General features: G+C 38.0%; 2 protein-coding genes and 1 pseudogene across 8 annotated transcripts; 1 reads left to right on the top strand and 2 right to left on the bottom strand.

Annotated features, from left to right (window-relative positions):
- Positions 1–1,030: 1,030 nt before the first annotated feature.
- On the top strand, positions 1,031–4,681 carry LOC121801852 (lipoxygenase 6, chloroplastic-like). The gene is made up of 9 exons (XM_042201291.1): positions 1,031–1,486; positions 1,574–1,836; positions 1,911–2,148; positions 2,232–2,552; positions 2,636–2,721; positions 2,802–2,909; positions 2,985–3,283; positions 3,384–3,650; positions 3,723–4,681. The coding sequence occupies exons 1-9, from the start codon at positions 1,126–1,128 to the stop codon at positions 4,480–4,482; spliced, it is 2,703 nt and encodes a 900-aa protein (XP_042057225.1). The 5' UTR covers positions 1,031–1,125; the 3' UTR covers positions 4,483–4,681.
- On the bottom strand, positions 4,540–12,699 carry LOC121804306 (annotated as a pseudogene).
- A 4,091-nt stretch (positions 12,700–16,790) lies between these two features.
- On the bottom strand, positions 16,791–23,133 carry LOC121801851 (cyclin-dependent kinase G-2-like). 7 transcript variants are annotated; one of them, XM_042201285.1, is made up of 9 exons: positions 20,961–23,133; positions 20,450–20,585; positions 20,261–20,349; positions 19,958–20,069; positions 19,766–19,872; positions 19,335–19,682; positions 19,090–19,168; positions 17,151–18,170; positions 16,791–17,067 (listed from the first exon to the last, which is right to left on the bottom strand). In XM_042201285.1, exons 1-6 carry the CDS (start codon positions 22,652–22,654, stop codon positions 19,583–19,585), a joined length of 2,238 nt encoding a protein of 745 aa, XP_042057219.1. In that variant the 5' UTR covers positions 22,655–23,133; the 3' UTR covers positions 16,791–17,067; positions 17,151–18,170; positions 19,090–19,168; positions 19,335–19,582. The 7 variants fall into 7 exon arrangements, with proteins under 7 accessions (XP_042057219.1, XP_042057220.1, XP_042057222.1 ...); XM_042201286.1 differs by having other exon boundaries at positions 16,791–18,170; positions 19,335–19,468; positions 19,533–19,682; XM_042201288.1 differs by having other exon boundaries at positions 16,791–18,170; positions 19,347–19,468; positions 19,533–19,682.
- Positions 23,134–27,067: the final 3,934 nt, after the last annotated feature.

Here is a 27,067-nt window from a genome sequence, read left to right as displayed (position 1 = left end):
TGCGATATGTACGAAAAGTTGAAATCAATGAGATATTTTTATTTCAGTATTATCGAGTATCCATTGTACTAATTAGACTTTATCGCGTTAGTGCGTTATGTACGAAATATTAAAATCAATGAGATATTTTTATTTCAATAGTATTATCGAGTAGCATAAGATTCGTTCAATAATTCATCTTGAGTTAAATGGTTTAATCTCTGTCTTTAGATGTGGAGTTGGATCTCCTGCTGTGCTCCAACCATAGCAGGGGCCAGTGGCGGTTGTGCAGACACAAACATATATTTTATTAATGTTTTTTTAAAAAGAAAATAAAATTTAATATTAAAATATTATGTTGGGTGAGGTACAACAGCCTCTGCTGTGGTTGGAGTACAACGGGGGATCCAACTCCTTTAGATATAAAGAACAAACTTAATTCTTTGGTTAATTGTGACAACTGACCCAGACAACTAATCCAACGATAAATATTCTTGGTTTAACGATAAAAAAAGATATTTGCATAGCTATTTAAAGATATTTATTCCCCTTGTTTCATCCCTAAATTTAGTTGGAAATATGAATAAAATGAATTTCAAATAGTTGAAAATTTTGCTAAATAAAAATGGTGCCATTTATTGAATTAACTTTATGAGCCAAAAATTTAGCATTAGTATTTGTATGACCCAACAACCAGATGCACCTATTTGTCTAATCCCTTTCTCATATTTTCTTTCTTGTTATACGCACTATCATAAACGGTATCTATATCTTCACATCATAAATTACAAAAAAAAAAAAACACCCATGTTCGAAATTTAACTCAAATTTACTAGTTAAATTTCTAATTTTACAAATTCAATACTAGTAGTATGATCTAAGTAATCAAAGCAATTGTAAATATGAATGTTAACATCGTACTCTCTAGTAATTAATGTTTGTCGGTATCTAATCTTGCTGCAACCTGTCCATAACCACACAATCACACCAAATTGAAATAAAAATGACTCCCAAACTCAAACAAATAAAATATGACTAATGAAAACAACAGTTTACTTTCTTCAATAAATGGCAATATATTAAACATGCCCATGTTTGCAATATAATTACTCCCCATGCTTTGCACATTTTCACCATTCTTGAAAGATGCTTACAGCTCAGGCCAGCCACACCACTCTCCGGCGGAGGGAGCCCTTCCCAGCCGCCGCGCACCAGCTCAGGCTGGCCGGGAAGCCCTCCACCCTGGCGATGCTACGGAGGCCGGTGATAAGGGCTGTCATCAGCAGTGGAGACAGCAAAACAGGAGTGGAAAAGGCAGCAGAGAAGGCTGTGGAGAGTGATTTGTCATCTGCAAAAAGTGGAGGTGTGAGTGTGAGAGCTGTGATCAGAATAAGGAAGAAGATGAAGGAGAGGCTGCTTGAGAAGATTGAGGATCAGTGGGATTCTTTCCTTAATGGGATTGGGAGAGGGATCTCACTTCAACTCATCAGCCAAGAAGCTCATCTTGGTATAGTTCTTGATGTTTCTCTCTCCTTTTACTTGTTAAATGCAGCTCTGTTGACTTTTTTTGTTCCAACACAAATGTTCTTCTCAGGCAAGAGTGATGAGACTTTTGTGAGGGGATGGTTGCCAAGATTATCAGACAATCCTTATGTGGTGGAGTATGGAGCGGATATGGTGGTGCCTAGTGATTTTGGGCAGCCGGGAGCGGTTGTGGTGACGAATTTCCATGAGAAAGAGGTGTTCTTGATGGAGATAGTGGTTCATGGATTCAAAGAGCCTGTATTCTTCACGGCCGATACATGGATTCATTCGAGAAACGACAATCCTGAGAGTCGAATCATATTCAAGAATCAGGTAGTATATAGCTTGACTTGTCATTAATTGTGGGTTTAGGAAATTTAACTTATAGTAGTAACTCATTGGCACAGGCTTACCTGCCGTCTGAGACACCACCCGGGCTGAAGAATATCCGGAATGAGGAGCTGTTGAGAGTTCGTGGCAATGGAAAAGGAGTGAGGAAGCTGCACGAGAGGATATACGATTATGCTGTGTACAATGATTTGGGTAGTCCTGATAAGGATGAGGAGCTAGCCAGGCCGGTTTTGGGTGGTGAGGAGAGGCTGTATCCTAGGCGTTGTCGGACTGGTAGACGTCCCTCTTTAACAGGTTGGTTTCCCTGCAATGCTGTTTTTGATATCTACCAATGACCTCTCCACCTTATAGGCTTATACCTGAAACATTTTCATCAGATCCTGATACAGAGAGTAGAATCGAGAAGCCTGATCCGGTGTATGTTCCTCGTGATGAGACGTTTGAGGAGGTTAAGCAGAGCACATTTTCAGCTGGAAGGTTGAAGGCTGTGCTCCACAACCTGATACCATTGATCGTTTCCACGTTGGCTGATTCGGACATCCCATTCACAAACTTCTCCGACATAGATGATCTGTATAACGATGATATTCTGCTGCCAAAAGGAGCCAAAAAGACTCACCTCCTTGCCAATCTGATGGATCAAGTGTTGAATGTTGGTGATAATCTGCTGAAATACGAAATACCGGCCATTATTAGGCGTAAGCACCGCGCGCTCTCAACCATTACAAGCCTATTTATTTTGTTTGCTTAATCTTGATAGATAAACCCTTTTTGCTCTCAGGTGACAGGTTTTCATGGCTAAGGGATAATGAGTTCGCCCGTCAGACTCTAGCCGGGGTGAATCCTGTTAATATCGAGCTGCTAAAGGTATCGTTGTTGGTTAAGAACTTGAGATAGGATGTGGTATCAATGGCTATAAATGGAGACTCACTGCATTTTGATTTCAGGAGCTTCCCATTTTAAGCAAACTTGATCCTGAAATATACGGCCCTCCGGAATCTGCAATCACGAAGGAAATCATCACCAGAGAGCTCAACGGAATCAGCGTTGAAGATGTAAGCTATTTAGTTATTCACACACAGGATTGATCATAACAAAGAAACTGACTCTGTCTCATGATGCATTCACAGGCAATAGAAAAGAAGAAGCTGTTTATAATTGACTATCATGACTTGCTGTTACCGTTCGTTGAGAAGATGAATGAGTTGCCTGATAGAAAAGCTTACGCTTCTAGAACCGTGTTCTTTTTCGATGATGGCATCCTCAGGCCAATTGTCATCGAGCTATCACTCCCACCAACGTCTTCGTCTAAGAGGAACAAGAAAATATATACTCATGGTCACGGTGCCACCACTAGCTGGATCTGGAAGCTGGCTAAGGCTCACGTTTGCTCCAATGATGCGGGCGCTCACCAGCTCGTGAACCACTGGTAAGACTACACTTCACTTTGTTAATCATTCTAACATAAGTAGTAAAGGTATGACATGTTTTTAACATATATATATCAAAACAATGAATTCCTTTTTCAGGTTGAGGACTCATGCCTGCACAGAACCTTATATAATCGCGACAAATAGGCAGCTAAGTGCAATGCACCCGATATACAAACTACTGCACCCGCATATGCGCTACACCATGGAAATCAATGCCCTAGCAAGGCAAAGTTTGATAAATGGCGGTGGAGTCATAGAGGCTTGTTTCAGCCCCGGAAAGTACGCCATGGAGATAAGCTCAGCTGCCTATGAGAGCTTGTGGCAGTTTGACAGGGAAGCATTACCTGCGGATTTACTTCACAGGTAGATATTTTCTCCCAAAACCATGAACCCATTCAGACACTTTTTCCTGATTTGAGCACATTTCGTCTGCAGGGGGATGGCGGTTGAGGATCCCACCGCGCCTGGTGGTGTCAAACTTCTTATAGAAGATTATCCGTATGCTGCAGACGCGCTTCTCATATGGGCTGCGATACAGGAATTGGTGGAATCTTATGTCGAGCACTATTACTCTGAGCCAAATTCGATCTCATCTGATGTGGAGCTTCAGGCATGGTGGGACGAGATAAAGAACGTGGGGCATCATGACAAGAGAAACGAAACGTGGTGGCCTAACCTCAATACACAAGATGACTTATCAAGCATACTTACAACCATGATTTGGACTGCTTCTGGTCAGCACGCAGCTATCAACTTCGGGCAGTATCCGTTTGGGGGATACGTACCTAACCGTCCAACTCTCATGAGGAAGCTAATCCCCCAACCGGGTGACCATGAGTACGAGAGGTTCCTTCACAACCCCGAGTACACTTTCTTGACCTCGTTGCCCACGCAACTCCAGGCAACAAAGGTTATGGCTGTTCAAGACAGCCTATCAACACATTCTCCAGATGAAGAGTACCTGCATCAGTTGGACCAGATTCACAGGCTCTCCTCCAATGATCCTGTAGTTCAAAAGTTTTTCGAAAATTTCTCTGTGCAGTTAGAAGAGGTAGAACGAATCATCAATCTACGGAATAAGAACATAGAGCTGACAAACAGAACTGGTGCTGGCGTTCCTCCGTATGAATTGCTTCTACCGACTTCACCTCCTGGCGTTACTGGTCGTGGTATTCCCAACAGTATCTCCATCTGACTTCGTGGTCAGGGTTTGTGCTCTAGGGAAAGCCTGTAGTCATTGTTAGAGAGTGTCTATTTCTGCATCTATCAGAATAGTAGATAAAACATGGTTATGCACTCATCATTTAAACATCAAATGCTCTTTGTGCATAGATTATGAACTCAATGTATTGCATCGTTGTGAATGTTACAATAATAAAATGCATTTCAACCGAGACAATGGATGCTAATATTACAACTTTGAAGCTACACGTGTTGCTAGCTTCACTAATTCCTTTCTCAAGACTTTTCCTGGGGCATTCTTTGGTATAGTATCTGTGAAGAAGATGCGTCTAATTTTTTTATACGGCGCCACCTAGAATCAAAACACACTCCAGTGAGAAATCAAATCGCCAAATGGTTATTGTACAAAGTATGGATGACTGTTTTCATTTACCTTTTGTGCTACAAAATCCATGATCAACGACTCATTTATCGTGCTTCCCGGCTCTTTAACCACGAAGGCTGCAGGTATTTGGCCTGCATCCTCATCAGGAAGATCACATAAGCCATTTCTAGAGTCAAAAGACTGTTTATTTTATCAGTTCGTGTTCATTGCTTACGGAATCACAGCTGCTTCAACAATGGCTGGATGTGAAAGCAGCAGATCTTCCAGTTCTGCTGGAGCAACCTGATTGTTTCATTAGCCATTATATGATGAGGAAAAGATTTTAGAAACATGAATGTGACTAATCGAATAATTTAAGATGCAGATATAACCTGGTAGCCATTGTATTTAATCAAATCCTTCAATCTCTCAACATAGAACAGTAGTCCGTTTTCGTCGAAAAAGCAAATATCACCAGTTCTCAGCCATCCAACTGAATCAACCATTGCTGCAGTTGCTTCTTTATCGTCCACATACCCTGCAGCAAGCCAATGGATTCTTGATCTTGAGAAATCTTACTTCAACTACATAAAGTGAAGAGAGACACACAGAGATGGAAGGTGTCTTTCATTACTGTGGGGCCTCTTATCCAGAGCTCCCCTGGCCTAAGAGGCGGCAAACTGTCGCCGGTGAGAGGATCAACAATTCTGGCCTGGCAGTTAGAGACGAGACGGCCATTTGAACCTTTCACGTCACTTTCAAAGCCTCCTAATGGTCGAGTGACTGCTGCACTTATTTTTGTAAGCCCATAACCCTGCAATCACCATTAACTTGTTACTGATTCCGTCCCAAAAAAATGTCTCATTTTGCCATTTTCAGTACATCTAAGATTTAAAGACGTTTTTTTTTCCAATTTTAGTAAGTGAACCTCATGCTTCACAAAATAACCATTTATATTTTACTCTTATAAAACTAATAGTACTACTCTTCTTGTCATTTTGGTTTGTCATACAAAATTAGTTCACTTTTACTTTTAGAAAGTTTTCGCCACACATCACAGTATTAATAATGTAGGCTTCACAAAATTTGCATTTAAACTCGTGTCATCTCCAAAATTACTATTTTTAGATTATATAAAAGTTAAACCCATTAGATTATATAAAAGTTAAACACAAATAAAAAGGTAATTTTAAATCATAGAACTAGTAATGAAAGGACTACAGTAACATCAAATTAACAGTAAAATATGATGGCGCCAAATTTTGAAGTACATTCTAAATATAGAACAGAATCTGTACTTGATTTTTGGCACAATTTTATATTTGCGGACACTCCTTAGCAAGAGATAGTTATAATTAAGAGATACTACTAGTAATGAAGTAGTAGTTAATTAGGAGATTAATCAGAACTATAATCATTAAACAATCCGCACCGTGCGATAATTTATAGTTACGAACCTGAATGAGTGATATATTGGAAAACTTGGCCTTAATCCTCTCAATAACTGTACTCGCCACCGGAGCTCCGCCGCTCATCACCACCTCTAACGAGCTCAATTCGTACTTCTTCACCACCGGCGGCGCCACCGCCAAATGCGTGACGCTGAACTCCTCAACCTCTCCAAAAACCTTCTCCAAATCCAATCTCCTCCCTCGCCGGCTCTCCGCCGCCGCCACCACGAGGCTCCCGCCCAGCGCCACCTCCCTGAGGCACATCGTGAATCCGTACACGTGGAAGAACGGCACCACGCACAGCGTGGCCGGAGGCGACGGCCGAGCCGGACGAGTCGCGCTCGCCGGCGATCACCGCGATTAGGTTACGATGCGTCAATTCGACCCCCCTCACCCTCCCCGTGGTGCCGGAGGAGTAGAGAATCGCCGCCGTGTCGTCGGGGAACACCTCCGGTGGGTCGAATTTCGCGGCGGAGGGGAGAAGTAGGGTTTGTTAAATGGTATAGACAACATATTTAGGGAAGAAAGCAATGGGAGAAGATTATTGTATTTTGATTGAATTATGAAATGGTACTCAACACCCATATATTTATAGGGATGTTGGTGACTTTTGAGATCCTACAATAAATATATATTCATGGAACTACACTACTATTGGAACAATGCATGCACATCTTCAATGCTTCTTGGAACTCTATTCTTCTTTAATGCTTATTGATACTTCCCCTTTTCTCAACACTCCCCCTCAAATTGAGTGGTGGGATCTCCAAAACTCAATTTGGAAAGCACATCTTCAAAGCTCCTTGAGTTGACTGCTTTAGTTAGGATGTCGGCAAGTTGATCCTCAGAGCGAACAAAAGGGAGTTCGACAATCCCATTCTCAATGTTTTCTTTGATGAAGTGTCTGTCAACCTCCACATGCTTCGTTCGATCATGTTGTACTGGATTTTGTGAGATGCTTATAGCGGGTTTGTTATCACAATACAACTGGCACTTGCTTGGAGGGAGATTAATCTCTTTCATCAATCTCCTTAACCATAAAATCTCGGTCAACCCACTTTTAATCCCACGAAATTCTGCTTCGGCACTCGAAAGAGCCACCACCTTCTGCTTCTTACTTCTCCATGTTACCAAATTACCTCCAACAAAGATAAAGTAGCCTGCTGTAGACTTCCTATCGTTTGGGTTCCCTGCCCAGTCAGCATCTGTATAACCATGAATCTCAAGATGCCCATTTTTAGCGAACAACACTCCATGCCCTGGAGTTCCCTTCAAATACCGACAAATCCTAAGTGCTGCCTCCATGTGATCTGTCTGCGGCTTATGCATGAACTGACTTACGACCCCAACTGCATAGGCAATATCTGGCCTAGTGTGCGAGAGATATATGAGTTTTCCGACTAGTCGCTGATATCGACTACGGTCAGCCAACTTGGCTCCTTCTCTGATTTGTAATCCGTGATTAACCGCCAGAGGAGTGTCTGCTGGTTTACATTCCAGTAGGCCAGTCTCTGCTAGGATGTCCAAGATATACTTCCTTTGTCGCAGAAAAATTCCTTTGGTTGACCTTAGCACTTCAATCCCAAGAAAGTACTTGAGATTCCCCAAGTCCTTCATCTCAAATTCCTGAAAAAGATTTTTCTTTAATTCCTCAATCTCTTCTAGGTCGTCACCTGTAATAATCATGTCATCAACATATATGATTAAACATGTGATCTTGTCACCCTGCTTCTTAAAAAATAGCGTATGGTCTGAATTGCTCTGTGTATATCCATAGCTAATCATTGCCCCAGCAAACTTCCCAAACCATACTCTTGGAGATTGCTTCAATCCATACAAGGTCTTCCTCAATCGGCACCCTTCACCTGCTTTAAAATCTGTTGCAAAACCTGGGGGTGCCTCCATGTAAATTTCTTCTTCCTTCTTCAACTCTCCATGTAGGAAGGCATTCGTTACATCAAACTGGTGTAATGGCCAGTCCCTATTAGCAGCAATGGATAACAACACCCGAATTGTGTTCATCTTAGCTACTGGAGAGAAGGTCTCAGAATAGTCAACTCCATATGTCTGAGTATAGCCTTTTGCGACAAGTCGTGCCTTGTACCTTTCTATCGAGCCATCAGGTCTTCTTTTGATAGTGAAGACCCATCGACAACCCACTGGTCGTTTCCCTTCTGGTAGAGCACATTTCTCCCATGTGTGGTTTCGAATCAGTGCATCAATCTCTTTCTTCATTGCTTCCCTCCAATGCTTGAATTTCATAGCTTCTTCCCATGTCTGTGGTATTTCTTCTTCCTCATATAGTGCATTCTCGAAAGCCCGAGCCATCTCTGATAAATGGCCTTTGGCTAGGTTCACAACAGAGTACCGCTTTTTCTTGTCAATCCTCTCTGGCGTATACCTTTTGGGTGGAACTCCTCTGTTTGACCTTGGTGGAAGTATGTACCTCCCAGTGTCAGGGTCAACTCCTTCGACCTCGACTTCCTCAATTTCCCTTTCTTCGGCCTCAATTGAATTTTCTTCTGCACTTACAGTGTTAGCCAAACAATTATCTGTATCCACAGGATTACTTACATTGGATAACCTTAACGGAGAAATATTTGAGGCGATGCCACTTTCTACGATGGACTCTACCACATCAGAGACTTGCTCAGCGGAATTGCTTACTGTTTTCTCTGATAGATCCGCATCAGGATTGCTTGGCGTTGGCAGTGGCATTGAGATCCAACTTAGCGGGTCCGTATCATTGTTATCCCTAACATTACTCTCCCCCTGACCGCTAAGATGGGTAAAGAAGTACTCAGTTTCAAGAAAGTTGCAGTTCATTGTAACAAACATCCGGTTGGACTTTGGATCGAAACACCTATACCCCTTTTGATTTACCCCATATCCTACAAAAACGCATTTGATAGCGCAAGGGGATAGTTTAGTTCTTTCATGTTTAGGAATGTGGACAAAAACGGAGCATCCGAAGACGCGAGGTTCAAGAGTCAAGGGCGGAGGAATTTTTGTGAAGGTGGACAAGACTTGTAGAGGAGTTTTGTGTTTGAGAATACTTGTGGGCAATCGGTTTAAGAGATAGGCTGAGGTGGCAATGGCTTCTGGCCAGAAGTGTTTCGGGGCTTTTGACTCTATAAGCATAGAACGAGTCATTTCGAGGAGAGATCGATTTTTCCTTTCAGCCACACCGTTTTGTTCGGGAGTATGAGCACATGTGGTTTGGTGTATAAGACCTTTGTTTTGGAAGAGTTGTTTCATGGTAGAATTAACGAACTCCCCCCCATTATCTGACCGAAGGACCTGAATGGTTTTGTGAAACTGAGTTTGGATAAGGTTATAGAAATGGGTAAAGTGTGACAAAACTTCAGATTTTTGTTTCATGAAATATATCCAAGTCATGCGAGTGCAATCATCCACAAAAACTAAGAAATATCGAAAACCTTGCCCCCCAATAACTGGTGCGGGCCCCCAAACATCAGAGTGTACTAAGGCAAATGGGGTTTCAACACGAGTATTACTTAATGGGTAAGAGTTCCGATGACTTTTGGATAAAAGACAAGTTTCACAGTACATGTCATGCTTAGGAATAATACTAGGAAATAACAATTTTAAGTAACCGATAGATGGATGACCCAAGCGCCGATGCCAAAGCCAAGCTTTCCGGTCAGCTGATCCGTGAGTTAACATGGCAGTCCCTTTTTGAGCTATCTCATCCACATAGTAAAGCCCATCACGTTCAGTGCCACGTCCAATTATCTCTCCGGTTCGGATATCCTGCAACAGACAAAATTGTGGCTGCATTAGTAACGTACAATTCAATTCCTTTGTGACATGACTAATGGATAATAACTTATGAGACATCGAAGGAATATATAGACAATTTGATAACTGCAAAGTTGGGGAAATGTTAACGGTTCCAGCCCCCTCAACCACCGTAAATTCCCCATTGGCAGTTTGGATATGAGATTTTAGAGGTTTCTGAAGGTTGGTAAGGTCTGAGGCATCATATGTTATGGTATCGGTTGCCCCACAGTCAAAAATCCATTTATCATTTTTCTCATGGCCATTAGATACTGCACACACAACTCCAAGCTTCTCGAGAGGCTGAAATCGATTTTGGCAAGTGGTTTGGGAAATTATGGAATTTTCAGGAGATTTGGGGGCTAATTGTGACTGAGAATTTTGGTGGGGTAAAACCTGCAATTTCCCAAAGATTTGGGGGCTTCCAATAAAAGAGCCCCCTAACCCTAATCTACCTGAATCAGGCGCCGCCTCTCCCCTCATCAATTCTTCACTCCAATCGTGAATTACACTCCCACTTCCGCTGGCAACGAAGTTTGCTGCCCCGGTTGTGTTCGCCGGCTGAGCAGCTTCATTTCTGGTCCTTCCTCCTGGCTGGACAGTACCGGCGGTTTGCACGACCCCCTGCACGGCGTTGCCTCTGTCGCCTCCAACTGCTGCGGCGGCGTGCCCGCCACGGTTCCAGGGTGTTTGCGGTTGCGGCGGCTTGCCGTGCTTCTCTTCCCACCAATCTGGATATCCAACTAGTTCAAAGCATGAATCTTTTGTGTGTCTTTTCCGTTTGCAGTAGGAACACACCAATTTTGACTTGTCTTCTTCATCACTTCGCCGATTTCTATCATTGCCACTGCCGCGACCACCACTGTTGCTGCCGCGACCACCACCGTTGCTGCCGCGACCGCCACCCCGAGAGCCGCCGGTAGGGTTCTGCCACCCTCGGATGGCGAGGCCAGTTCCAATTCCATCCATGGCAGCTGCTCCGCCGGTGTTTTCCTGTTGTAGCACTCGGAGTCGTGTCTCCTCCTGCTGAATCAGGTTGTACGCATAGTCGACGGAGGGAAGCGGGTCCATTTTCAGTATCTCCCTCTTAGTTGTTTCATATTTGCTATCAATTGCATAGAGAAACTGACATACTCTCTGATCTTGTATGAATTTGTTATGAATCTCCATATCCTCTGGACATTTCATTGGGTTCGTCTGTTTTTGGTCGATTGAAATCCAGATCTCTCCCAACCGGCTCCATATTTCTTCTAATGAACTGCTTCCTTGTCTCAGTGTGGTTGCTTTGAACTGAAGATCATACACCTGGATTTTATCTCTTCCGCTCCCATATGTGACGGCCAACGCATCCCATATATGCTTTGCCGTCGGATGTTGTGAAACTCGACTGACCAGTCGAGGCTCAATGTTTTGTACTAACCAAGTGATCACACAGTGATCGGCTTGTTCCCATTGTATGAAGGCTGGATCGGTTCGCGGTGGGGAATGAGGCACTCCGGTGACGTGAGATACCATTCCCCGACCGCTTATTGCCGTCTTCATCAATACGGACCAAAGGGCGTAATTTTCTCCATTCAACTTATTCCCACCAATGTGGAGGGGCTGCGTGTCAATTCTGAATGGCATGGCAGCTGTTTCTGGTGGATTTGGTTGGTTCATCGCAAAACTATTGCGCATAAAGTTGGCAAATTGCCGGGCAAATTCATCTGCCATAGATGAATCTGAGGTTTCGGTTACTATATAGTTGTCATTTGACATTTTGGCTTATGGTTATAGGTACAGCGGAAAAAGGAAAAACAAAAAAACGGGAAGGGGCCGGGAAAGGTATCAAGGACGATGATGATACCTTATCTGAGTCCAAACCCGCTTTGATACCATGTTAAATGGTATAGACAACATATTTAGGGAAGAAAGCAATGGGAGAAGATTATTGTATTTTGATTGAATTATGAAATGGTACTCAACACCCATATATTTATAGGGATGTTGGTGACTTTTGAGATCCTACAATAAATATATATTCATGGAACTACACTACTATTGGAACAATGCATGCACATCTTCAATGCTTCTTGGAACTCTATTCTTCTTTAATGCTTATTGATACTTCCCCTTTTCTCAACAGGGTTTCGAACTCCGGAGAGTCGAGCTGCACCGTTCCCTCGCGCAGCGGCGGAACCCTAGCGGCGGAGGCGGAGGTGGCGAAGGCTATTGTCGGTTTGGTGGTGGGAGATGTCGGAGTCGGAGGAGAGGGGGTTGGAAGGGGAGACGATGGCGCCGAGGGAGAGGAGGGAGAGTTGGAAGAGGGGAATGTGGATTGAGTTGCTGGAGAGGATGAATGGGACGTCGTTTTTGCGGATGTTGAATTTGAGACGGAGATTGGAGGCTAGGGATTGGACGAGGAGGGGGGGTGGAAAAGGGGGATGCGGCCGGAGGTAGCGGCGTCGATGAGAGCGGCGGAGGGAGAAGGGGAGGAGGAGGAGAGGAGGGAGAAGATGTAGCGCGGGAGAGGGTAAGGGGGGATGGATATGGAGGGGCGGAGGCTGTGGAAGATTTTGGTTTGGGAAGAGAAGCCGCTGTTTGGATCAATCGTTGAGTTTGAAGCAGCCGCCATTGATTCTGGTTTCAAGCTTTTTTTTCTGGTGTTTATTTAAATTTGATGAAAATTTTGTTTACATTATCTCATTATTAGTGTACTTGTACATGAGTTGGGTATTCACTATTCAGTTTGTTTTTCAGTGCCAAAAAATATTTACGTACTAATTTATTCCTTCTGAATAATGTGTTTGTTATTTTAACAAACCCATTGAAGAATCATTTCATATTATTCAAGCTGTTGATACTTTTTTTGTTTTTTCCTTGCTTTATTCTCACTTGATCAAACTTGTTTAGGCAATTGCATATATCCTTTTTTCATTTGTAATGATTTTACTCACTATACCCACTCCATGAGTGGTTCATTCTCGAGTGAGGGTCAAAAATTTTAAATCCGAGTCCGTCTGCATTGTAACAAGGGAAAAACTTGTAAACTTATGCCCACCGCATGAAATAATTAGTTAGTCACTATGCGCACAAGAAATGCTCTCTTGTGACAATTGGATTGTTGACATAGTTAGGCCGGCTAACTATATACTTCAACAAAATCCAAATATTCTTAAATGGTGTTCGGTTTCTAAGATAAAATAATACAAAAATACAATCTAGGATTGAGTTTTGAGATTATTTTAATCATAGGGGGTTAGCTATGACTAATTATCCCATGATTATCCATCTAGGATTGAGTTGCGGGGTTGAATCTCATGATCCAAACACACTACAAATTTAATCTCGGATACAATCTTGCAAACCGAACACCCCCTTACTATTTTTCTATGAAAGGATATAATTCAACTGTAGTGAGAATGACAAAAATAGACGGGGGAGATATCTATACTACTTAAAAGTGACAGTTGGATGAAGTTACTTTTATACCCTTTTTGGGGGGAAAGTTATTCATTGGTTGAAATTAATTAATTGATCAATACATGTTTGAAAATAAAAAAGGAAAAGTCATAAAAAATGAGAAAAGCTGCAAAGCTGCCCAAACACTCCAATAAAGTGGAAATAAAACTACTAGTGGAAATAAAATCAAATGGATTGCCGCAAGACTTCTCAAAGAAGCTTTAACATACTTATAAATAAGTGTACAATTAATTAAAACTGTGTTTATGATTTCATTTGAACTAATGTACACTAATTTTATGATTGCAGTGCTTATCTCATGGGGTGAATCTGCCCAAAATCCGGCCACCACTCCAGAAACTTTCCAGCGACGCCGGCATGGCGGCTGGACTGCAACAACGGGTGAGGAAGGGAAGCGGGTAAGCGGATGAGGACGGTGGCTGGACGGCAACAACGAGAGAGATGACGGAGGCGAAGAGGAAGCGGTAGCGCGGCGGGTGAGGAAGGCACGGCGGTGCGGCGGGCGAGGAAGCAAGGCAGGTGGGACGAGCGGCGAGACTATGTGGAAGGAGCGCCGACGAGTGAGAATGAATGATGCTCTGGCCGGGGAGATTGATTTCCGCCGATTAGTTGGGGAGGGAGAGGTGAGAGAGGCGTGAGGCGTTGCAGAGTAGGGTTTGGATATTAATTTATGTATTATTTGGATTTTATTTTAGGCATTTAGTGGGCTTTTTGTGTAATGGATTTTGGAGTATACTTTTGGTTTTAAATAATAGGAGTATAAAATTATGTACTGTAATTGATATTTTTAATTAAATAGAGTTTTAATTTGGATATTGGATGTTATTATTATGTTTTAAGCTAAATTTTAATTTAGACTTCTAATTTATTGAAATTTGTATAATATACTATTATTTTAAAATTAAATTTATTTGTTATGTAATTAAATTATATACAATTATTATTATATTTTAAGCTAAATTTTAATTTAGTCTTCTAATTTATTGGAATTTATATAATATACTATACATTTAAAATTAAATTCATTTTTATTAAGTGATTAAATTTATAGGTAGTTATAATTGAGTTAACTTTGATTTATCATAGTATTTCTATGTTTTTAGACTTCTCAAAAAATTGAATATGTATATATATTCCCAATCACATCCCTCCTTTGCTATTTGTTCATTTGTTTTATTTTGTTTTTGCTGAAATGGATATGAAATATATGTATATACATATTTAAGTCTTTAATAAATATTTTGTTCACATTCTATTAGATTTTTCATATGATAAATAGAAATATGAAATATATATATATATATATATATATATATATATATATATATTATGTCTTTATATTTCACATGTGTTCATTAGATTTTGTCTTTATATTCCATATCCATTTTTATATTTCTTGTTGAGGTATATATATTAAATTCACATTCTATTATTTTTTATCCTTATTCACACATCCCTCCTTTGTCATTTGATTTATTTTGTTTTACTCTACTCATATCATAAATTAAAGTTGTATAAAATTGTTTGTCGAATGTGAATGTTTAATTTAGAGTGAGTTGGGAGGAGTATATTTCTCTTTTTGTTACTCCTATTATTTATAATGTTTTTAGGTCTTTATAATATTGTGAATACTTACTGTAATTAACACATATTCGTAACTATATGCATCATTATATTCTTATTATCCTCTTTTTTAAAATCTACTTACTTTATAATTTTTTTTCACAATTAAGTCATTAATTTGAATTTATTTGGGCTATGATTTTATGGCATCATTTTTGGACCATACAAATTAGTAATGTAAATTGCCTGTTTTATTTGATCTATTTTTATACTCTATTGTTTAAGTTAATAATTTTGTTATTAATTATTATAATAAATTCTTTTCAATATTTCTTATTTTGAATATAAATTATTAACTTTAAATCAAGACGATGGTATTTTTTTTATTTATGTATTCACTTTACAATTTCTTTTGATTCCTTATTTTATTTAAATATATATTTCGTTGTCTTAGATCCTATTAGAATTAATTTATATTTTGTGTAGCCGATGTTGGTGGTTCCATTCAAAGTTCCGTAATTATAGGTGATGTTCTTGATCAACGTAATTCATGTATTATGAAAAACAATAATTTCCATTCGTCGATTTTAAATAAAGATGGAGGTATTTTTTATCCTTTTTAAAATATATATATATATATATATATATTGATTACGAAAACTTTTATTTATGTATTAACTTTATAGTTTCTTTTAATTCCTTCTTTTTAATTTCATTCTATTTGTTTTATATTTCCCTTATTTTTTCTTTTGCAGAATATGAAGATATTGACGATCCTTAGTTAACGTGTTCACATTGTGGTGCATTCTTTTGGGTTAAGAAATGCCTCGGCAAACCAAATAACGCAACTAATCCAAGATATTCACTTTGAAGTATGAATTAGAATATCCAGTTTCCTAATATGACATCTCCTCCTGAAGTTCAATATTAGTTGATGTTCTTTAAATACTTGAAAAGTAGTCACTATTTGAAAATTATACGGTCATATAATTCAATGCTTGGATTTTTCCTCTTTGATCTTTAGTTGCACATTTCCTTTATTTGTACTATTAATATCTTATTCTGACTAACTCATACTATTTGATCCTTATTTACACATCTCTCCCATTTATCATTTGTTTTATTTTATTTTACTCCACTCATATTATAAATTAAAGTTGTATAAAATCGTTTGTCAAATGTTAAAGTTAAATTTAGAGTCGGTTGGGAGGACTGAGGAGTACATTTCTCTTTTTTGTTACTCCTATTGTTTATAATATTTTTAAGTGTTTATAATATTATAAATACTTATTGTAATTACACATTCTTACCCATATACTCCCTCCATCCCACACTACTCGCACTTATTTCCTTTTTGGGCGTCCCAAGTTACTTGCACTCTTTCCATTTTTAGTAAAAAATTTCACCTACAGCCGTCATTTTTTACTTTCCTATACACTCATTTCTTAATCTCCGAGCCGAAAAGGAAATGAGCGAGTAGCCCGGGACGGAGGGAGTACATCATTATATACTCATTATCCCTTTTTTAATCTACTAACTTTATAATTTATCTGCATTGTTTGAAAATCTTAATGTCCTGTGTATAGCACGGGTATTAACTCTAATTTCCTAAAACAGAGGGAACATATATCTCTATCCAGGAGAAATCTGTGGTGACGTAATGCCAGGCACAACTCAAAATAAGCTCGTCAAAGCCGCACAGTACAATTTCATTTTGCTCGTTGTTGAGTATTGTCAATAGACAAATTAAGTTCCAAAAATTATCATAAAAAGCAGAGAACCAATATTGGTATTGAAGAGAGAGAGAGAGAGAGAGAGAGAGAGAGGAGTAAAAGGTGACAAAAAAGGGCCACTCCAGTCCCCCCGCTGGCAGCATAATCTGCTACTTCTTTCCAATTCAGTCAGAGTCTCTCCCACCGGTGAACTTGTCACATAAATGTGAAATGACTACAAATAGCTGTACAAAGGTCAAGTTTATCAAAAAGTAGACCAAACTTCCATTACCAACTGAGAAGCAGGATGAAGAGTTCATCGCCTCACCTTGCTTTTATAAGCCTGTGTAGCTTTTTTACTTGTCAACAATAAATACTGAGATTATTAGCAATCCATTTCACTCAGCAAAAACCCAATAACTCTAAAACTAGTTCCCTTCTGCACTATATCAAGCACAAAAAAAGTGTGATCTATTCCTATGCAGTTCAGAGCAAGTACTTTTGTCGTTAAATTACTACTACCAGTTATGAAACTAAACATTGGAAAGAAGACATTCTTTACCTTGCTAAGTGATATACGATTTTACTACCTGATGAATCATGTGTTTAGGGTGGATTGACAATTCGGATGTTCAAAGGTTAAGAACTTAGCAACTCTTTGCTCAACATTGTTAAGCGACAAAAGCACATTAATAATAATTTATCCGGACAACACAGACACAGGAACTAAATTAATCGATAACATGTTAGTACTGGCTTATCTGTAAAGCACAAAACCTTGATACCTGCATCCCAACTAAGCAAGGACTAGAATACCTGCCACAATAGGCATGTATGGTCACCACTGTTAATGGAAAGTACAATCCAATAGGTTAACGGTAATCAGAAACAACTTCCTACAAGCTAACCCAACCCAGCTGCTAAATGAACTCAATCATAGATACAGTCATCGACATGAATAAAAATGTATTAGAGTCTAGCCATAACCAAAAAGAAAATGGTGTTAACAATAATGGCAAAGCTGACAGGAACTAAGCTTCTCAACATATGCTTGCCTATTAACAGCTACACAGGAGAAAAGAAACAATAAATTGTATTTATGCTTATCAGTCACAGGTAAATTGACTGTATAAAATTAAATTGCTGGAAGGATACTATTTTCTGCTGGTGTCGGTAAGGATAAATCATAGAACAGCCGAGGTACATAATAGTAGCTTAGATAATTTAATAGAACAATAAAGTTGGTGTGTACCTCTAGAGCTTCAGTACAAGCGTATGACAGAAAATAATTTTGACATTTAGAGGGCCAACCTACGTAACTGAACTCACGGGCATGCTTGCTTGAATACTGCAGTCACATTTCAGATGAATGTCATAAAGGGTCAAATGTCAATGCTGCACACTATTGGTGCTACAGTGTGGGGCAAGATAAGTTAAATATTCTGAATAAGGTACAAAAATAAGGAGAACAGATACGTCAACATTAGGTGTAAAAATAGGTTATGCAAGACTGCCGGGTATCCTTACAGCAATGACCGATAAAATGTCAAAATTTGAAGATAAAAATTTTGTAAACAATCATATAGATTTAACTTGGACAGAACACAAATCCCTTATATTGATGGTACAATGGGCATGCGTGTGAAGATTATTTATAATATAAACTAGTAATACGGGGAGACAAAATTCTTCAGTAACAAAAGAACCATGATAGTTAGTCAAGGAAATTTTAATCAACTTATCCACTGACAATAGATTTTGAACCTCAAAAAAGAGTCTTCCAATCCTTGTGCCCACCAGCACATGAACTGATAATATCCACTAGCAAGAAATCAAGATCATAGAAAACCACCAATAAAGAAAAGACTAAGACAATTATAGCACCAGATTTCAGACTGCTGCAACAAACAATCATCTCTAAGCAGAAAGGGTTAGGTATGGCCATTTTAGACTATTAGGTAGTAAAACAAATTTATCTATTCCCGAAAAAAAAATCCTTGCAATTTATTAGTACAGGACTATTACCTAAGGAGCATCAAGAACACAAATAAGCAAAAATATTAAAGAGAAAGCATGGTAGTGTGAACTGTTCTTTCTCCTCTTAGTGTTATAAGCATGCTCCATAGCATCAGACGTAACACATCAACGAGCAGTTAATCTACAGGTTGTAATATCATACAAGATCCAAGATGGGATAACACCATTGCACGTGTATAAACCAAATTCCAATCCTCAATTGCATCCATATAATTGGTTCTAATATTTACCTCCAGAGTGGTAAACTTGGGGTCAAATTCTTCAGCAATGAAAAGTTAAGAATCTCCCATCCACTTTACATCACCACCTCTTGCAAACACAATACAAAAAGTAAAATGGATAGCACACTAAGAGTGCAGACATAAACCATAGCTTTGTTATTCAGAATCAATTTCAAGAAAATTGTTCACAAGGATCAATACAAAATATGTTACATGTAGTGATTAACCAAAAACAGTTTCATCAAGGGAAGCACCTTATGCCACACCTTTTTGGGTAAGCACCAAAGCTGGATCCAAATTGTCAGCCAACCCCAATAAGAAAATCCAGCCAGCAGCATAGGATTGATAAGAGCAGGCCAGACAGTTTCCCCACTACTGCATCATGTGCCTGATAAAAAACAGCACGAGTGATAGTCTCACAATCAATTTTGCAACTCCCTTTTTGCTCTCACCTCAATCATGTCCGTCTAAGGCTGAACCCAAACTAATAATAAAATGGAAGCTATTGGCCAAATAAACCACCAGTTCCTAGTTCCCCTTGTTTTTCCTTCCTCTTCAGCTCCTCCAGTGGATCTGGACTCTTCATTACTCTTCTCATGCGCCTGATCATATTGAAAACTATCAACACTAACAGAAATTCTTACAGAAAATTGTCCATGATATTGTAGCAGAGATAAGAAAATACCTGTCTTGTGCATGTTGAGCAGGAAAAGTAGGCATAAATTCCTTAGACTTAGGTAACGGGACTTCGCGAAACCATTCGTGGTTGAGAGCAGCGTCAGCAGTTATCCTCTGCACGGTATCCATTTTCAGTTCAGACAATAGAAACAGGAGAGTAAGATCACATAAATAATATGAATGAACAGATTGAAGATACCTTCTCGGGGTCATAAGTTAGAAGCTCGTTCAAAAGGTCAAATCCAGCATCAGATAGTACAGGTGTCCCTGTAAAAGATGTCGCAGGAAATTTCTTGCGCAAAAGGTTGTACCTGAAATATATGTAGAAACTGGTCAGAAGCAACAAAATATTATAGTCAACTGACACACAGTGTCACCAACAGAAGCACGAAAGCCAGCCAGAATCACCCAAAGCTGGACGCCTGGGAAAAAGTGAAGAAGAAAACATAAATTTTGAGACCAATTTTTGTAACAATTGAATATAATAGATACGAACACTTACTTCTGCTTGGCGAAGTTCACCTTCGCACCAGGGAGGTCAGAAAGCCCAGGCCATATTGTCTCATTGGGAGTTCCAAGAATCTTGAATATCTGTAGGCATGGCCACCAATTAGAACAATTACAAAGAATATAATCAATGATTTGTATGAAACACTTCCTAGCAGTGGATAAACCATCAGAATTTATTTACCTTGTCAAGCTGCTCAACCTCTGACTTCCCATTGAACAAAGGTTCTTTTGACAATAACTCAGCCATTATACACCCTAACGACCACATATCAATTGCCGTGGAGTACTGTTTTGCTCCTAATAGAAGTTCTGGTGCCCTGAAAGGTAACATTATGATTCATTAATTACTTTGTGAGGACGAAGCAGAACTGTGGATGACATCAGATATACTAATATAATCTTTTTGTTGGCGTCTATAATACCATAGCAGACAGCCACAAGTAGACTAGTAGATTATCAAACAACCACAGACCAAGTAGTTATAGTGCGAGAGCAAAAACACAATAACACAAGTCACCAATGTTATTGTGGTAAAAGAGAATAGTGCGAGAGCAAGCTCCTATACAGAATGGTAAAAAAGATGCTTTAGTTGTGAAGCTCATAAGTATATGAAAATTTGTGCATGCATAAATGATAGGAGTACTACATAAGTTAGCAGAAAACTAGAATCTTGTAGAAGCATAAAGACTCACCTGTACCACAAAGTCACGACCAGGGAAGTATATGGTTTCAGAGGACTTCCATATTGACGGGCTAGTCCAAAGTCACAGATCTTCAAATCACCACAGTTATTCAAAAGAAGATTAGAAGTTTTCAGATCACGGTGCAGAACCCAATTATCATGAAGATACTTGATCCCCTCTAAAAGCTGAAGCATCAGGCATTTAACCTCACTTTGACTATAAGGTTGTTTCATTGTCTCCATCAATCCTTTGAGGTCGTGTTCCATGTACTCCATGACCATATATATACTGTCAAGGTTGCTCCCCACAACAACTTCTTTAACATCCACAATGGATGGGTGATGAATAGAGAGAAGAATATTTATTTCTCTAAGAGAAGTCAACGGAAACCCTTCTCTCTCCCTATCCATCTTGACCTTCTTCAGAGCCACAACTTCTCCAGTTTTCTTGTCCTTGGCTCTGAAAACAATCCCATATGTTCCTTCATCAATCCTGTTCAGTCGTTCAAACTCATCAACACTTCTGCAACCATGAAGCATATTGAAGCTCCTCTGTGGAGGATGGACGTGCTCTGGTGTGCCATGAGAGCCAACATCATCCTCTGACTCGGTACCAGAATGGCTAGCATCACTACAAACAATATTTTGATCATCATCTACTTCCATGTAGTCATTCTTATCAACAGTGTCATTGTAACTATCTCTACTGGAAGACCTTACACGTTCATCTGAACCCAATGACCGTACCTTTGTTCCTTCAGAAAATTCTCCAAGCCCAGGACTAATCGACTTCCTGCCTACCTTTGCTTCAGCTGATTTGGATTCAGACTTCCTCTTCATCTTCCAGCTGTCTTCATAATCAGAAATCTCACCTTCGTCAGATGGCGACTCAGCATCATTTGCCCATCGAGATGATGTTATAGTCCGTGGCACATAGTCATTTTCATCATTTGTCTCTGCTATCATGTCATTGAGCCTGTCTTCTTCTTTGGGTAATGAAGAATCTGTCATGCCAGGCAATTCTGACACGTAAGGCAGTGAATCAATGTCTGAAGGTGGGCCCCCAGAAACATGAACACCATTGTCTTCAACCAGTGAAGTCTGTTCCACATCATCATGAATAGAGTTAGACTTAAGGGGAACAGGCAAAGGAGGAGGTGGTGGTAATGGCGGCAAGTTGCAACTTTCCAACACTTTCGTGCTTCTGATTGTTCGAGTGGCATCCTTATCATCTCTGTCCCAAACAATTGGGGAAAACTTCCTCTTCTTATTTTGAATAGGTGACAACTGTCTCCCATTATCCAATATTGTAACATCAGTTTCTTTATTACATTGAATTTCAGCCTCAGTAGCACCATCAGATCCATCACTAGACAGTTCCCCAGGCTCTCGATCCACGGGGCGAACTGCATACCCACACCTCCTAGGCCCGCCACCACTACTTCCTGAATCACTCCTGCTAGAAGTAGAGCGATGTCCACCATTCCTCATCTCTCTTTCTCCTACATCCCTTTGCCTGACCCTATCCCGATACTCGAGACTGCCTCGAACATGGATCTGACCCCTATCAAAATCTCGACTGCCTTTCCTGCCCCGCTCATATTCTCCATTTAAAGAGCCAATTTCCTTCCTCGTTGTTCCATAATCTGTCTTACGGTCTCTGAATTCATTGTCTCTATAACCCCCGTGCCTTCCAGCGGCCATGATTCTGATTAAAAATCCGCTAGAATGCACAAAAAAAAACCTAGACCTGACAGAAGTCTCCTAAATTAAGTTGGTAAACGAATTTTCCCCGATTCACCCAGGCCCGATCTATCTAAATTACTTCAAATTGAGAAAAGAGAAAAAAAACCCTAATTTTCACGAAGCAAATCGATCCAATTTTCCCTCTCCTCAGATTCCGTAATCGGAATTCGAAATTAGGATTTGATGCAGCGGGAACTAGAAAATAGCAAATCAGACAACGCACAATTCCCGACTCAGAAGAAAATTGAAGGACAATAGAATCAAACAAAACCGGGAAACAGATACAGTACCCCAAAAAACAATCAGCGCGCGATCTCTTCGATCTATCTTCCACCGCTATCGCGCGTGCTTTATCAGAAAATTTGAAAGGCTTACCGGTGAAGATTGCGAAGGAAATTATTGAGAAAGAAAGCGCGCGGCGGCGGCGTATGGTGCTAGAAGATAAGATGCAATGAATGAGTAACGAAGGAGAGCCAAATTGCGACGGCGTTAAAAACAGAACCTAAATTATTGGGCTTTCCATCTATTTAAATGTGAATTTGGCCACTAGATATTTCCAGGATTTATGGTAACTTTCATTTTATAATGTGCTTTATTATTTAATTTATTTTTCATTATAATAATATTTTAAATTTCAAGACTGTTTTTTTTTGTTGTTGAATGGAACATGAATTGATAAAAAATATTTTGGCAAAATATAATATCTTCTCAAAGGAGATGTCAATATTGAAAAATAATAAAATATTGTTTTGATCTTTATTATAGGCGATTTCTAATCAGGCCATTATTACCATCAAAACGAAAGTTATTTTTAAATTTTTACAATAAACTATAGTTGATATTTTATTCTTTCAACAAAAATGTTCTCCAAATTAATTTTTCCAGATGTGGTGATAATATTCGTATAAATTAGGTTTACGAATCTACAAGCGTGGTAATCAAGTTTAGTCATTCCTATCATGCTTTTGCAGCACAGTAGAAAAATAATCATCCAAGTAATAACACTAGAAGAATATTTTTTTTTATTTACAATGAACGGTTTAATGACAAAAAATAAAAATAAAGATTCTAATTCAGAAAAATGACAAAGAGAAAAAAAAGGCTTATTCAAATATTGAAGCTATATGTCGTTGTAATTATTTCGCACCCCATAAAAAATTCTGGATCCGCCACTAGGTGAAGGCAATGCCGATGTTGTTAAGGGAAGGTCGTCGATGTCATAGTTTTTATGAGATAGAACATGAAGTAGTCAGAGAGGGGTATGTGAATAGAATTATGGGCATTACAAAGAGATTCGAAATAAAAAATAGTAACGTTGTAGTGAAATTTTGGAAGAAAGTTCACACATATTTTTCGTTTGAAAAATCAAAAATCAACTAAATTTTAATTTTTCTAAATTTCGCAACTTACTAGTAGTTTTAATTATTTGAATGAGATTTCATAACATCTTTTATTCTAAGTTCATATCCAGAAAATTTTGATTTACTTTTTTGTCTTTATGCCAATCAAGTTTGATGGTTTTTATTTTGGTAGTTTTACTCAAATTGTGTTGAATACTTATTTATTCAATATAATCGATCCAAATTCGGATTGATTATATATTTTTAATTATTTAAATATTAAATTTGATCCAGCATAATGTTATTATCAATTTCACGTTTTTTAAAAATATACTAGCAAATGAATTTGGAAACATCTAAAAGGTAATGTTCTCTATATAAATAAAGAGATTTAAGAAACTAACTCCACTTATCATATGCAACAAACTCAATAAATAAATTTTTTAAAATTCCAATATTGAAAATGAAAATCCGCAGCCCAGCCCTTAAATTTTATTTTTGAGCCCACTATTACAAACGACTAAAAAAGGCCTATATACAAAATATATAAGCACTCCAATATTAAATTAAAATGTATAATTAAAGGCCTAAAAATGTGTTATTAAGTGGAGTGAGTGAGAGGTTTTACTATGTCATTTAAATTTGGAGATATGGGGAAATAATTAGAGTACCTTCCATTTTAAATCAATTAAATTATCTTGATTTGTGGATAATTAAATCGTATAATAAAACATTGATCTTAATTTACTTTATAATAATCCAATATCTACACTACATAAAAAAATAATTATATATGTAAACAACAATTAGATATTAACAAATTTAGTTAAAATTAGGAAATAATTCAACACATGACATTACTTTATTAATATGATAATTATTGGTGACAAAGTGAAAATATAGTTTAATTTAGTGTTAGGTAGAAATTGTTTATAAAATTGTTTATACACGTGATTTGTATACAAAAAGCACTATATTAACAGTTCTTTAACTAAGAATATTTGCTGATGAATGTGAAAATTATTTGCATGATATGAAGAGATTATGACAAGCATTCATAGATTACATGTTTATTTATGTTGTTCTCTCCTTCGACGTAAGATTACAATGAAAAATACTACAAGTTTATTTATCAATGTGATATAAAATTATGCGAAAAAATGATAAAAAAAATTAACATAAAGTCATATAATTGCTATAAAATCATGTCATTAGTGAGAGAAATCAAAAGATTCTTATGATAAATAAATGAAAGAAGTGAAAATATTTTAAAAGAAGATTGATAGAGGTCAAAAAGGGGTTTTCAATTATTATGATATGAGTTTATTATTTAAGGTTTAGGGGTTAGGGTTTTATATTTTATTATAAATCTAACTATATGATGGAAGTTTTAGTGGTAATAATTTAATTGTAAAAAGTTAAATAAATAGTACATAATTAACAATTTGATAATGTAGTGGAATAGATAATTAAATTAAACTACTACCATATATATTTTCTCTCTTCTATTAGTGACCAATTATTATATTAATAAATTCACTTTTATAGTGTGTCAGTATTATTTGTGAATATACTTTTTAAATTCACTTTTTTCCTTTATTTTGTATAAGGCTAAATTGTTGTTGCACACATATCTATTTATATTATTTTATGGCATATATATTACTTAATTTTTAAATTTTGAACTAATATAAAATAAATTAATTTCCGAGCATTGCATGGGTGTTTGCTCAATTTATTAATGTTTTAGTCTTTACTTTCCTTTGAGAAGTCATCATATTTGGCGTTTAGATTTTTTTCCTCATTATTCGTTTCTGAAAAATATTTGGGTTCGTGCATGGCACGTGGGTGGATACTAGTTAATATAATAAAACAAATGCGAAATATTTTACTACCATGTTTGAACTTATACTACTACATCATTTGTGTTTTAATTTTTCACCGCAATATAATTTTTTCAATTTTCCATTTCAATATATTTTACCATGCATATAATAAAGTTATGGAAAAATTTAATATGATTAGTTAATTTTATTTTTTTAATCTTATAATCCAAAGTACGTACTTCACATGCATTTAAATACACCATTCAGGCATTCATCATCAAATTTACACACATTGAAAGAAAAGGGAGGATGATAAGAAGTCGAAATCAGTTCAATTAATTCGTAGTAGTACAAAATTTAATAAATCAATCTTCAATTCGAGTTGTCAATATGTATTTATAATTGTCAAACTTAAGTAGCTATTAAATTATGGATTTGACAGACTAAGCCTGAATCAATCGATCATCAAAATCAATTTAAAACGTGAAAATAAAACTTTGCTATGCCGAATTCAGAAACTAATGCTCCATGTGTCTAAGACTTTAAATTAGTTACTCCCTCCGTCCCCCAAATATTGTCCCACTTTGATCGGATATGAGTTTTAAGAAATGTAATGAAAAGTGAGTTGAAAAAGTAAGTGGAATGTGAGTCCTACTTTTATATATTAGTTTTATTTTATAATAAAATGTGAGTATGAATGATTTAGTGGAATATGAGGTCCGTGTCAAACTTACCAAAAACAAAACATACCAAATGACGAGAAGAGTATAAAAGGGAAAATTGATAATTGATTTGTAATTGATACACATTATAATAGATTATTCTCTACTAAAAATAAATTTGTATCACTCTATAACCAGGGAAGAATCGATTACAATCAATATACAAGAATTACCCTAATCTCTCTTTTTCATTATGGTATCATGAGCGGGTGAGGACTCAGAACAAAATCATCATTATCCATAACCTTTCTCGGCTTCCTGTATCTGCACAAACCAAAACCATGTCAGATTCAGAGTATACCGATTCTGAAAAACCTACCATGGAGACATCGAGCAAAAGCTCGCCGATGTTCCCTCCAGAACTAGCCGCGCAATTCGCAGAATTTCTGCCTTGCCAAAAAATCCAACCGCAGAAACGAAGCCCCATAGCCCTGAATCATTGGGCGACATTACCCTCACGCCCAAACTAGATGGAGAAAACTA

The sequence above is a fragment of the Salvia splendens genome, chromosome 5 (assembly GCF_004379255.2).
Source record: "Salvia splendens isolate huo1 chromosome 5, SspV2, whole genome shotgun sequence".
Lineage (NCBI taxonomy): Eukaryota > Viridiplantae > Streptophyta > Magnoliopsida > Lamiales > Lamiaceae > Salvia > Salvia splendens.
Note: the sequence above shows the minus strand (reverse complement) of the source record. Positions and strands in the feature narration are given on the sequence as shown.

What these genes read in the sequence shown, in the direction of transcription:
- LOC121801851 (XM_042201284.1), bottom strand. Translation starts at nt 22,654, where the DNA reads ATGGCCGCTGGAAGGCACGGGGGTTATAGAGACAATGAATTCAGAGAC. An exon ending in AGGTTGAGCAGCTTGACAAG is followed by an intron (nt 20,350 to 20,449) that starts GTAAATAAATTC and finishes CCATGCCTACAG; the next exon opens with ATATTCAAGATTCTTGGAAC. An exon ending in TAACTTATGACCCCGAGAAG is followed by an intron (nt 19,873 to 19,957) that starts GTATCTTCAATC and finishes GATACCGTGCAG; the next exon opens with AGGATAACTGCTGACGCTGC.
- LOC121801852 (XM_042201291.1), top strand. Translation starts at nt 1,126, where the DNA reads ATGCTTACAGCTCAGGCCAGCCACACCACTCTCCGGCGGAGGGAGCCC. An exon ending in TTAATATCGAGCTGCTAAAG is followed by an intron (nt 2,722 to 2,801) that starts GTATCGTTGTTG and finishes TTTTGATTTCAG; the next exon opens with GAGCTTCCCATTTTAAGCAA. An exon ending in CCTGCGGATTTACTTCACAG is followed by an intron (nt 3,651 to 3,722) that starts GTAGATATTTTC and finishes TTTCGTCTGCAG; the next exon opens with GGGGATGGCGGTTGAGGATC.